The following is a 13456-nucleotide window of genomic DNA, read 5'->3' as shown; positions in this document are numbered from 1 at the left end:
GTGTCACGGTGTGCGTGATTAAACTTCTCCGAAATGGCTCGACCGATTTTCGTGAATCTTAGCGTGCACATCGGCCAGAGTGGAGAATCGGACAACATCTATTTTTCATTCCTCTAAATGTTAAGGGTGGTCCACTCCTAATTTTATTGTATTTTTTGGACAAAATTTTTTGTTTTTATTTTTTTATGATACAGCATACAAAAATACATACAACCCTAAATTTTCACTCATCTGCGATCAACCCTTTTTTTACTTGTTAATTAAAAACTTTATTTTTCTGCAAAACAATGCTTGCGGGATCAGCTTGTATTTTTATATAATATCATTGTAAATAAATGTACAGATAACGTTTGTTGTATTTTCAGTCGTAAAGAAGTATTTGAAAATGTTATTTAATACAATGCATTAAAAATTAACTAGGCGATACATTAACCGTCGTTATTAAAACTAGAAGTCTATGAAATCTATAACAACTGTTATATCCAAATAGATAAGTATGATTATTTAGGCTACATATTTTAATTCTCTTATTCCGTTCTAGAAAATGATCTGAGTTTCGATCAAATGGAATGACAAAATTGCTTTAAATGAAATGGGGACGTAGGTCGATCAATTCAGTTCTTCGCATCGTCCTTACAAGATACTGTAAATCCGGTTTAGAAATGTATTTTAGGGCTAAATTGAAAATGGGTAACAGTTCGCATATAATCAAAATTCCGTTCTATCTGAGTTATTTTGAATATCAGAGGCATTGTGTGGAATCTGTGAAAGTATTTTTGAAATTACTCGTGTATTATCCTGCTATTACTTTAATCTACACATGTTTAATTACATTGGTAAACGTAACAAACATGTTGCGTTTACATTACACTTGTAGCATTCACGTTAAAATCCTTTACATACACACACGATTTACGACACACGAACTGACACACCTGTACATCAAAAGTGTGTGCGAATTCTTACATATATAAATAAACTTTGAATTCGAATTTGCTACAGGTATATTAACCAGTATGGTCGTCGATATTTTTAGTTCCTTCCTCTCTTTTTAAATAACGTTCGTTAATGCTACGTATTACATGCCGATTGTTCGTTCGAATTCAAATTCGAAAGCCGATTTTAATACGGATACTGACAGTCAGATAATCGGTTACATTTTTTTCGTGGATTATAACTGAATTTATTTTACTCACCAATAAAAAAGGGATAAATACAAGTGCGGATAGCACTTTTTGTTAACTTTTTGATGTAATTGAAATATAAATATTTTAAATATTAAGTGTTAAGCATTAAAAAGTTATTTATGTCGATTTATATATGATAAGGTGTTAATATATGAAACATTAAGAGTACTATTCTGTTCTAGATTTTAAAAAGTTTAGCTGCTATTGAATAAGTGAAAACTATATTTACCATCTCCTTCTTAATCGCTTCCTCCTGCTGCTCCTCCTTTGCTATAAATTTTTCTGGCTGCTCAATTTTGTGATCTGCTATTTTGTGAAAGTTTTAAGGGGCCGTACACACTGGTTTTGAACGCTTTTGAAATTACGCCATTCGAGTACATGACGTCCCCTAGCTCTTTTATCTTCTACATATCAACAACAATTAACTTCTTTAGAATGTCCGGGATCCTTCGTACAATGTAGCCGAAGTAAATAAGTATTCTACGCAATAACTACAAAAATTACAAACTATGTATATGTTTTAATTTCTGCAAGCAGTTTTACAATGTTAAATTTGGTATTGTTACAGATCTTTTTGTCGGATTAGTCTACGTGTTTGTGGACATCGTTCAAAAGATAACGATAGCATGGTTGGCGGGAGAGTTTATGTGCAAAATTGTGAAATTTCTTCAGGTAAGTTTACGAGGAAAACGTCCGTTTTTTTAAGTAAAACGATAAGAATAAATAAGATAAAAAGAAAGAAAAGAAACAACGTTATAATTTTTTTATTTTTAGCTTGTTTATTCTAACAAAATCTTTCTAGTATATACACTTACATATGTTGTTCTGTAGTGGAAACCACTGATCGGCAGGGGCAACGTAAGTCATCCACCAATAAGGTTCACAGATAGTCTTGTTAAAATAGTCTAACAGTCCTATTGGAATTTTAAGGGAGACTACATATTTCCTGCGGTGGACGTCATAGAACTGAAATGGTGACCATAATGATGATGAATAATAGAACAGGTATTTTATATAAACGTATAGATTGAATACTCAAATTTAAGACATTCTTTCGAAGTTCAGAATCTATGGAATTTCGTCTTCAGGATTTCTTCTTCCTTATCTTTTCAGTCGATAAACGCCCACTGCAAACCATAGGCCTCCTCTAAAGATCGTCTTTTCGACCAGCCTTGCGCTGCCCGTAACTTTCACCAATTTTCTGTGACCCAAACCATGTTGTTGGTCCACCTAATGGAGGCTTACTGACGCCTCGTCTACCGACTCCACTAAATTCTGTTAAATTATAAACATGTATAACTTTTGGTAACAACTAAAAGTTCTACTACATTAAATAATTACCTAATTTACAGATATAACTTAGGTTTTTTTTTTAATTTTAATGAACATTATTTTTGTGTGGTTTACGCAACAATACTTACATCGTATTTACAGTGAAGTGAAGATCGGAAAATAAATATTTTCATATATACTTTACATGTCTTAGAATAGTTACATTGAAACATATTACCCGCACGAAATTCAATTAAAATATTTGGGACGGGAATAAACAAACCCACTAAATCACAATCAAAGTGATTTCTTCGCAATAAACGAGGGTGAATTTCAATTACCGACGTTTCCGGTCAAAGCTAATTTCCTTACGACAATACACGTTTTCATTTAACTACTAACGTGCGGTTGATGGCGGAATACCGTTCGTTTTAAAATTAAAATGAAACTTAATGAAGTAGTTAGCCTTATTGTTCCTCCGAGAAATGTATAGAAAAATATTAGTTCAGGTTGCAGTTAATATTACTTTAGAAATGCTATTCTAATAATCGTAACTGATAAGCCATCAACCAACCCCTCACTTTAAAGCTCACTTCATACCAAAGTCAAACGTTTTTATATCATATAACGAAACTTCGATCGGATAAAAAGAAATTATTATAAATAAAGATCACAAAGTTTATTAAGGTTTTTGGGATCGTTGTCGATATAATTGTTAATATTTGTTTATTCCGATCAAATTAAATAAAAACATAAAGTATACAATATTATTACTTGATGAGTACAAGAACATGAATTACATTTAAAATCATTTTAAAACATTGCTAAATATCGTTTAGATTACCGTCGTTTTTGTTGAATTGAAAAGAATTTTTCTTTATTTATAATTCTGACATTTGAGGTTGTTTTAGGTGCTTTATGTAACCAAAAAATATTAGACTGAAAAAATATGATGCGCAAGTTTTTGTCTAGTCTTTCTCTATTATCGCATCTGCCGTATATTATTAGGTTTTATCTGGCTACAAGTTTTTAAATCGAACGAACTTAGTAAGCGCTGATATTGGAAAATACTTATGGAAGTTAAAAGCAGCGTAGAGCATGAACGATTGGGGAACGCGTTCCGATATTTGGGTAGACGGTTTGAATGTTATAACTTTGTGATTGTTTTGAAAATTATCACAACTAATATTCAGAGCCATTTATTTTATTAGTCTTATTTGATTTCAGATACTTTCTAATGTTTATTGCAATGTTATTTACAATTATGATTGTATTTAAAGATCAATATATAGAACAACGTGATTTTGACTTGTTATTTATTTTTTACTTTATTTGAGATAAACAGTAACAAAAGGCAGTAAGACAGTACAAACTAAGAAGCTTAGAAATATAAAATTAATTACAATTGTTACTTTATAACTATCTCACTGAGAACATGTAATGATTTATAGTCAGACAATGACAAAACAGATAAAAACATTACTAAACAGGGATCAAAGATTATGGTTATGTAATCTTTATCATTAATTAAAATATTACTTTATTTTAGCTATAATTCCAAAATTATAAAAACATTTTTAATTTCGATAAAGACCCACCTGAATTTTCAAATATTTTTTATTGTATTATTTTATTTTAACACGCTATCATTATTATCATTTACTCAGCCGTCAGGCGTCTATTGCTGGACTTAAGCCTCCTCTATAATTTTTTTTAGGGGGACTATCTGCTTTAATTACACATCCGGGGATCACTCTCCATAACCTTAAAACCTCAGAGGTCAACTGTTCCGCGCGCTGTATGGTCTGTCCACTGCTACTTCGAGTTGATAGTTAGCTAAGCTGCGTTTGTTGCTTTCATTTGTCTACAGATCTCTTTATTCCCGATTCGATCTCGAGTAGAAAGTCCGTAGTATATAGAACATTAATTTATTATTGGATTTTCAGAGTATTTGAATTTATTTTCGTGGTTTTAGAAGAGTTTAGTAAATGTATAAAACGTCCTAATACTTTCAATACTTCTAGTATTATTTTTTGTTTTTAAGCCTACTACTTTTTATCAAATTTATATTTGTTCCAGGCGGTGGTAATGTACGCTTCTACTTATGTGCTAGTTGCCTTAAGTATAGATCGTTGCGATGCTATAACTAACCCAATGAACTTCTCAGGAAGCTGTAAGTATATTTTCTTTCACTATAGCTATATTTATAGAAAAAAAACCTTCTTGGTTCTTCAGTTTGGTGTTTATATTTAGCAAACTAGAATCGATGAGTAAGGGTTATGTTATTTATAAAGTTAAAAAACCAACATGGCTGTCTAATGTATCTATCTCTAGCGGGTTTTATCGTCGAATAAAAACAATTTTTTCACACAATTTTTAAATTAAATAGAACCCGTAAATAGTTTTGTGAACATTTATTTTTTCTATAAAATAAGATTTATTTTATATATGATGCTCATGTTATTTTTATTATTATTTAAGATTTTAAATTATGACGTATAAATAAAATATATAAATCTTAACCTTCTATGAAAAATAGTGACAGACACATTATAAATACAAGATATAAAAATAAATTCGAGACATCTAAATTTTGTCTTCAAAATATTAACAAATCGTTCAAGGGTCTGAGTGTACTGACACATACTCGTAATAAAGATATGATAGAGGTTTTTTGCTTAGTTTTAAATATAAAATAAAAGTATAATACCAAATGAACCTTATTATAGCATTCACGTGTTTTTAGTTGATAGAAATGTGCAGAACTTGGTTTGATGACTTATTATTATGATTAATAATGTATGATAAGTAACTTTATTTTAAAGAGCAACTTTTGAATTTTGGTCGGCTTTTCTCAACAGATCACCCTTCCGAGCCGGTGGTAGCTTACTACTTATAATGTTAAAATAATAGACGATTCAAAAGCGCATGTAAATGCCAACTCTAACAAATATATTTTAAATTTTTATTTTGAATTTAACGAGTAAAAGTATGAAAATCGTAATTGAGATTGTTAATAATTTCAAGTATAAATTATAAGTAAATTCTATGTGATTGTAAATGTTATGCTTGCCCAAGTTCGAAAAAAATATTTTATTAATAATAAAGATAAATTAAAAATTACGTTACATAATATAAGGGAATCCAATTACATTAAACCACCTCATCGTTACAAAATCACAATGGTCTTTAACGTAATAATATAATTGAATAAAAAGATTGATTTTATTTAAGTAATTTCAATAAAAACGCTGTAGTAAAATTCCTAATAGGTCAGTTAAATGATTAGTTTATGGGCACTCTTTTAAATGAACCAAAGTAATTGAAATCCATTAGAAACGTTATTGTAAAGAGGGCTTTATTTATACATTTTATGTTTTTGATGTGAATAAAATATATATTTAATGCATATCAATAGTTCTACATAAAATTTTGAAAGATATGGAGAGAGATAATAGAGAGATAATATAGAGATAATATGGAGAGAGTCGAAAATGAATTTAGAAAAATATTTTTCTAAATGCATTCGTTACTCACTTTCTGGTCTTTGTCGTTAAATAATTCAATATTCTTACCCTATGTAGCACACAACAAAGTCATGGCTAAATATTTGTAATATAAATTGTTTTGCTTCTGTAGTTTATGGTTTATACCTATATTATATTCCAGGGAACCGTGCCAGGGGCCTTATAGTGTCGGCGTGGCTCATAAGCATTATATTCTCTATACCACTTCTTATTCTATATGAAGTAAAAGAAGTACAAGGTAATGTATTGCCACATATACTTTGAACATTTGTTATTATTTTATGCCATATGAAAATTCTATATGGCAACATGAATTGTATATTTTTTAGTAATTATTATCATAAATTTCCCTTCATTTTCTTTATCTTATCGAATATTGTATTGTTTACCATTTTACCCGTAGCAATCCAGATCGTCCTTCTATTTCGTTTTACGCCTTGTAGATTCCAATTTAAAACGTTTCAACCACGACTTATACATGAATTAGAATATGGTACAGTTGATCCGCTCAAATTAAAATCTATCGGTTTTGGAATTGACAGACATCAAATTCTAGTTCTCTTTTTGTTAACCATTATCTAACACTTTTGACTTGACTTTTAGGACAGCTACAATGTTGGATAGATCTGGGAACGCCTCGAAGGTGGCAAATTTGGATGTCACTGGTGTCAGTGATGATATTTGTGCTCCCAGCATTGGCTATTGCTGCTTGTTACGCTGTCATTGTTTTGACGATTTGGACCAAGAGTAAAGCTGTCGTAATGAGTCCGCCCATTAATTCTCGTAGAACAAAAACATTGCGGAATGGTAAGGTCATCACAATTTTTTTATAAAGCAATCGTCTACACATACTTGTATATTTGATGTACATTATTTTATGGAAACCTAATAAATTTCAAGATGTTGTTGTCCATTGTACAATGTAGTCGTATAATAACAATATAATGTGAAATATCTAAACTTAAATTTCACATTATATAAATATAGATTTTTTACTTACATATTTCATAATATTTTCTTTTCTGACGTAAGGTCAAGTCGAATCTGATCCTGATTCAAGACGAGCCAGTTCCAGAGGATTGATACCGCGGGCCAAGATCAAAAGTGTCAAAATGACTTTCGTCATTGTTTTCGGTATGATCGTTATATCTGACAATTTTTAATTTAATAGTGTTAAATTTCCTAAGTTTTGCGTCATAAATTGGACAGTAGATACATCAAAGTTTATAATAATATAAATAATTCTAATCAATTTTATTTATTTCGTTCAGAAATACGAGTATCATAATAATAAGATTATATGTACAAACAACCTATGTCTTGTTTTAAATATTAATAGCAGTCATAATCCAGTTATAGCTTTAAAAATGATTCGAATGTTTTATTGAAACCGGAAACAAGTTTACGATCTCTCTTGCATAATATATATTTATATATGAAACTTGTCTGTAAGACTTGTATGTAAATAAAATAAGACCTTGTTTCAGTTCAAGATTAAAATATTTTTAGAACAACATCGCTTCTCTTCCTGTCCAGTATTTCTTGTAACTTGTATTTATTTTTTTTTCTTTTGACAAGTCGTAAACTTTTTATGATGTTTTTCTTGAGTTTCGTTCCGTTTCGTAAATTTAAAAAGATTTTTATATCGACATTTATTACTACTGTGATCTATGAAAATATTTATCGAGTCGGATGTTTGTGAAAATCTTAGATGTTAAATTTATTGCATCATATATATTTTTATTAAGGTAACCATCAATTCTGAATATTTTTCGAGTGTAAAAAATTTCGATAGTTTAAAATAACAAAATTTGATGTCATTTATTTATTAAAAAGAACCAGGTTGCGTTTCACAGTGTCAAATGTTTATTTTCGTGTACAGTTATTTAAATTAGTTTTTACTTAATCAATTACAATGTCCAAAGATTTGAGAGCAGTGTGCGTAGACTATGATTTTATAGAAACTGCTATTTTATTGTGCCCGTCTATACTGACTACGATTTCTATACGTTTTGTTATCAACCATTAAACCCTTCAGGCAGTTTTATTTTTTTTATTTTAGGCACGTCTGCTGCTAGATAAAGGTCTCTCCTGTTGATTTCCAATAAGACCAGTTGAAAATCAACCTGTATCCAGAGTCTTTTTAAAGTCAAATCACCTTGAGAATCGTTGTTTTATACTGCGCTTTGCCGTTCCGTCTACACTGCAAAAATTTAGGCTATCTATTCTGCGTTTACGTGGTTAATATCCGTATCAAAATGTAAATAATAATATTTTTAATCCGACAGTGTTCGTGCTGTGTTGGTCTCCATACATCGTGTTCGATCTATTACAAGTCTACAACCACATACCGCCGACGCAGACCAATTTAGCGATAGCCACTCTCATCCAAAGTCTGGCGCCGTTAAATTCCGCAGCGAACCCCTTAATTTGCTGCATGTTTTCTCCGCATATTTACACAAGTCTAAGGTAACAAAATTATTTTGGTGTTAATTTATTATAAATTAAAAGCGTAAAGTTGCCGCCGGGGATACTAAAAATATCAATAATATCTTATAGATAAAGAATAATTATTAAAACTTACTGTTTATACCAGAATCGATGTAAAATGTAAAATAGTGTAAATCCTTACTGCTAAATCTTAGAATTTCTCTAATGAAGCGTTTTTATAGTAAATGCGTTGCTTTGTGTCTGCAAAACAGAAAAAGTTTTTTAGAAGTATATATAACCGGCTGTCATGTCATACCAATACTTAGGAAAAGTTATACTTAGATATAATATTTTATATGTTTCCACAGTTTCTATTAATAGTTAAAGATAATTTGACTTTTATACTTTGTTTGATCGTTTCATGGTAGTTCATATCCAAAATTTCAATTTACTGTGAATAAAAATTAAAAGCCTGTACAAAATTAATCTATAACTATTAATTGTGTATTGAGGCCCCCATTAGCGATGACTATGTTGCAATGAGTAATTATTTTACTGGACATTTCCCTTCTTTATTGAAATTGTTTAAGGTATAAACGCTTTAAAGCAGTGCATACAATTAATGGTCTCAGTTGTATTAATAACATAATGATGATCTAGTAAGAAATAGTTCTATTTCAAAATTTATAATTCAAATTCTGATTCTAAAATATTAAACTTTATTAATGTTTGTTATCTGTCGCTCTAGACAATGTAGACAGCGAGAAGTTATTGTACTTTGAAGGCTTTTGTTGATAACATCCTTTTATTACTTTTATACTTCTGACCTATCACATTGTATACAAGGGCACAATTTGAAAATATATTTTGTTGTCGTCTATGTTAGCTGTATCAAATGTTCTGCATTTTAGACGTGTTCCTCCGTACCGGTGGTTGTGGTGCGGCAAATCCCACAAGCGTCACGTCCGTGGTACGCTTCGTTCAAGATCCGACTCCACCGCAAATTCCGATCTTCTCAGCTCGACGCACGCGCGACGTTCACATTCTGTGGCAACGGTAATTATAATTGTAATATATTTATCTTGATTTACTGAAATACATTTACTTACCTACATAGTTGACGTACATTAAAATGCTTATAAATACGAAAATAAATAAAACTAATAAAGATTATCGAGTAAGAGGTTAAATTCAGAGTAAACTTATTTATGTGCTTTAGATAGGTTTAACCCAAAATATGCGTAATTTTCAATAATTTATATTAACATACATAATTTAACAGGTATTCAAAACGAATACGCATACAGATATCGATTTTTTATTAAAATTTTCTAGTGTTTTATTGGCAAAACGGCAGGTCTACGAACTATTGAATTTCATGATATCATGCGTTTATGAGGACAAAGGAGGAAGAAAATAATTAATGATAAAAGAACTAGTATAATAGAAAATCATTGCCGGCTAATATCAGTGCAAGTTTTAATTAGTCTATACAGTGCAATAACTGTAAATAAATTAACATACCGAGAAGATAAATGATATTATGTCATATTAAGATCCTGGATATTTAACTAAGATAAGACTGAAGTTTAATTTGAAGTTTTATTAAAAAAAGACTTGACACGGTTTATGTTATTAAAGTTGACCATTTTTTGCTTGAAGGAAATAGGACATTTTTTAAAAACATACCGTAGTATGCTTGTCTCATATATCAAGATTGGCATACAGCGTGGTTTATTATAGGTGTAAAAGTTTCAAAGTTATAACTCACTTCCTCTCAATTAATGTATGGCATGTCCTGTCCAAGTATAATGTATCAATTTTTAGTAGTAGTAAATAAAGCAATGATAAAATGGTAGGAAAAAACGTTTTCAAAGTTCGGATTACTACATGTTATAATATATTTTACTGATCTGTCGCTTTCCAATAGAAAAAATAAATTATTGTAAAGTATTTGTGTGTGTAAAATGATCTATTTCTACAGAGTAATTAGAAATAGACGAAAAACTTTTAAAGCTTTTGCTTAGAAATAAGCTTTACATTCACACTCTTTAAAACTTTTATGTTAAAAAAATCACCGGGTATATTGAATTGAAACACGACATATATTTCAAACAAATTTATTCCATTTCAGGTTTTAAATCGTACACGCAGTAGCAGCATATCCCGAGCACAACCCGAAAACCGTCGCACCCAACTCCTTGTACTAATATCATCCCGGGACTGACAGCGGATGCCCGCTTATGAACCCGCTGATGACGTCATGCTATAAAGCGACCAACACACGCGACGAGACGGGAACGGAACGGGCTCAAGAACGGATGTAATTAAACTAAAAATAAGTTTTAATTAGATTACAAAATGCCAGTATGTACTGCATTTAGCGCTGATCTCCAACTGAAGTGACTTTTGTGGGTAGTTACATGCCAGTCATGACGACTGTAAGTTATCGCAAAACATCTGCAACGAAAAATTTATACGTATTTTTAGCATTTTGGTATCATATAAAATGCCGTCTTTAATATTGACATATAAGATTTGACTTTCACTAAAATATGTCGAATTTATTATGTTTGTAATAAAATTAAAACAATCCAAATTGAACGCTTTGTAAAATTTTAAAAATAAGATTATTTCTTGCTATCTTTCTTAATAATATGGAAATAGTTTTACTTAAGGTTTTATGTTAGAAATACTATTGATATTTAGTATTTCACTTGCCTTTTCGTCTTGCCAAATATTCTTTTGTGTGATTTAACGCACATCGAAATATATTATGTAGCATGTACACGTCTATGCTATGCAATATAAAATAAACATTTCAGAAACTTGGCGTTAATCTTACAGCTAGAATTCTAAGTAAGGAATAAGTATCTTTTAACATTATTTCAGCTATTTAATAAGGCAAGCCGTTGTTTGCCAAAGAAGTTACAAAACGAGGTTTATATTATAGATGTACTAATGTGGGCATAATGCATAAATTTTTAAAACAATTTAGGTGTTTCGTACTCAACGAATGCTATAGTAAAGTAGTAATTTTTATCTTCATAGTGAATGGTAATTTTTTATTAAAAAAAATCGTGAGTAATTTCGTATTATAACAAAAACATCTTAGTGTTTAAAATTTATAAGATTATTTATTAATTAATGTAAATACTAATAGCCAATTTAGAGGTTCAATTTTAGCGAAAGTGGATTAAATGGCTCCAAAGATATAATGCTAAGAATCTTGGTTATTCTTAAAGAGTATTCTAATTTCTCAATTGCTGTCATTACTACTACTTCCTATTATACTCACTTTTGATTCAATTATAACTATATGTGCCAGTTCTCATCATTTTATGTACTGTATTTTGATATGTTTATTATTCCTGGATCAAATCTGATAACTGATTGTGTAATAATTGTTGTTAAAGATTTTATAAATAAATAATATTATGTTCCATTAAAGTTTCTGATACTTTATATTTCCTATTTAATTATGATTACAATTAAATTTTATTCCCGGTTACAATGTGTAGACATTTGCCTTCTTAATTATTTTATTCGTAACAAACCAATATCAAAATATTTCTGTTATTTTTTTTAAATAAGCTCATTTATAAATTCTGCGAACAATTTAGATAGTTACAGTTCTTAATTATCGCTTTTTAAAAAAAAAAAAAAACTAAGGTATGTAGCTAGTAAGATGTTTAGTGCGTATTTATTCTAAAATACCAAAGACTAATTTAACAAAATATTGTATTAAATCAATGTTATGAAATTAATTAAAAATTGCACTTTACGTTGACGAAGCATGTACAAAAAATGTATATTATTCATTCGTACTTATTATCATTATAGTTCGTAGACGATGAAAAATATGTACAAGTATTTTTGTAATAAATTAGATATTAGGGTATATGTGATGGGAGATTATATAAATAAATGTATTGAAGAAAATTTATTTTATTACCAAAATTTTCTACCTCGACTAATTATGATATTTACTTATGTTGTTTTATGATAACCTGTTCTCGAGTAACAATGTTTCGTTTTACGAGGGATAACTTTGTGTATTCGTTTAGGGTGAGGAACGATTTAAGTTAGACTTGTGTCGAAAAGTATACTAAAAGTGCGTATGTAGTTTATTATTAAATGTATTAATCTAATTATTGCACCTGAATGAGAATTAGTAACAGATTGATAATGATAATTGACATTTTCTTTATTATAAAACGCCATTATTTATTAGTGTTTTGTAATAATTATCACTGTATAAATCAATTATCACCGTAACATCACTATGAAATTTATGTTTAATGTGCTTCATTGGAATTAAATTTACGCGTTGCAGCACCTTTAAAATCAAAAATCAGCTAGATATTTGCATACTTGTTTTGAGGCCAAGGCTTCAGTAACACTTTCAAGAGTATAATTTTTATATATTCTTTAAAAAGAGTCATTGTAATAGTACATTAAAAACTATATGCCTAGTTCCGAAGAAAATATAATTTTTTTTTGCTTCTTCAGGGTGTTGATTATGTCCATACCGTTCCTCTAAAAGATCTGTTAAGTATGGTACTCAAAGTCGTTAGAAAAATTATTAGGTTTATAAGTAATTTATGAAGTTAATGACATAGGCTATAGCTATGACTTAGGATAAGCAAAGGAAAAAGTTCAAATAGTGGCCTTATTGTAAATGATGATTACATTCAGAAAGCTAATGGATGGGCTTATGTACCACAGAGCAAACAGTCAATAAGTGACGGAAAGGGTTAAAAATACGATGCAAATGAATATTAGAATGCACAATACAATGCATAGTCAATTAATTATAATAAGCAACACATAAACTAAACTATATTTCAAGCAATATTTACAAAGATCCAGTCATATTCAAAAGTCTAGAGGAAACATATGACAGTGACATGGAACAAAGCTTCTCTAACCTTTGGATAGAATATGGTTAGCTTTCTTACTTTATTTTCTCAATAAAAGCATCCAACGTTGAATAATGTATTAAATATGAAAGATATGTGAAGTATTTTGATATATCAT

General features: G+C 29.7%; 1 protein-coding gene across 2 annotated transcripts in view; it reads left to right on the top strand.

Annotated features, from left to right (window-relative positions):
* The window catches only part of LOC137930848 (cardioacceleratory peptide receptor-like), a 118530-nt gene extending 107535 nt beyond the window's left edge, over window positions 1–10995 (top strand). For both annotated transcript variants that reach the window (XM_068774184.1, XM_068774183.1), the window contains exons 4-11: window positions 1756–1859; window positions 4539–4632; window positions 6129–6224; window positions 6590–6793; window positions 7019–7120; window positions 8275–8455; window positions 9328–9472; window positions 10551–10995. In XM_068774184.1, coding sequence (XP_068630285.1) covers window positions 1756–1859; window positions 4539–4632; window positions 6129–6224; window positions 6590–6793; window positions 7019–7120; window positions 8275–8455; window positions 9328–9472; window positions 10551–10643 — 1019 coding nt within the window. In that variant the 3' untranslated portion in view covers window positions 10644–10995. The remainder of the gene's footprint in view (window positions 1–1755; window positions 1860–4538; window positions 4633–6128; window positions 6225–6589; window positions 6794–7018; window positions 7121–8274; window positions 8456–9327; window positions 9473–10550) is intronic.
* The last annotated feature ends 2461 nt before the right edge of the window (window positions 10996–13456 follow it).

Source organism: Battus philenor, unplaced genomic scaffold (genome assembly GCF_028537555.1).
Source record: "Battus philenor isolate CCGP_79_NKW_IND1 unplaced genomic scaffold, ilBatPhil1.0.hap1 SCAF_7, whole genome shotgun sequence".
NCBI lineage: Eukaryota > Metazoa > Arthropoda > Insecta > Lepidoptera > Papilionidae > Battus > Battus philenor.
The sequence above is the reverse complement of the archived record's forward strand: the minus strand, read 5'-3'. Positions and strand labels throughout refer to the sequence as shown.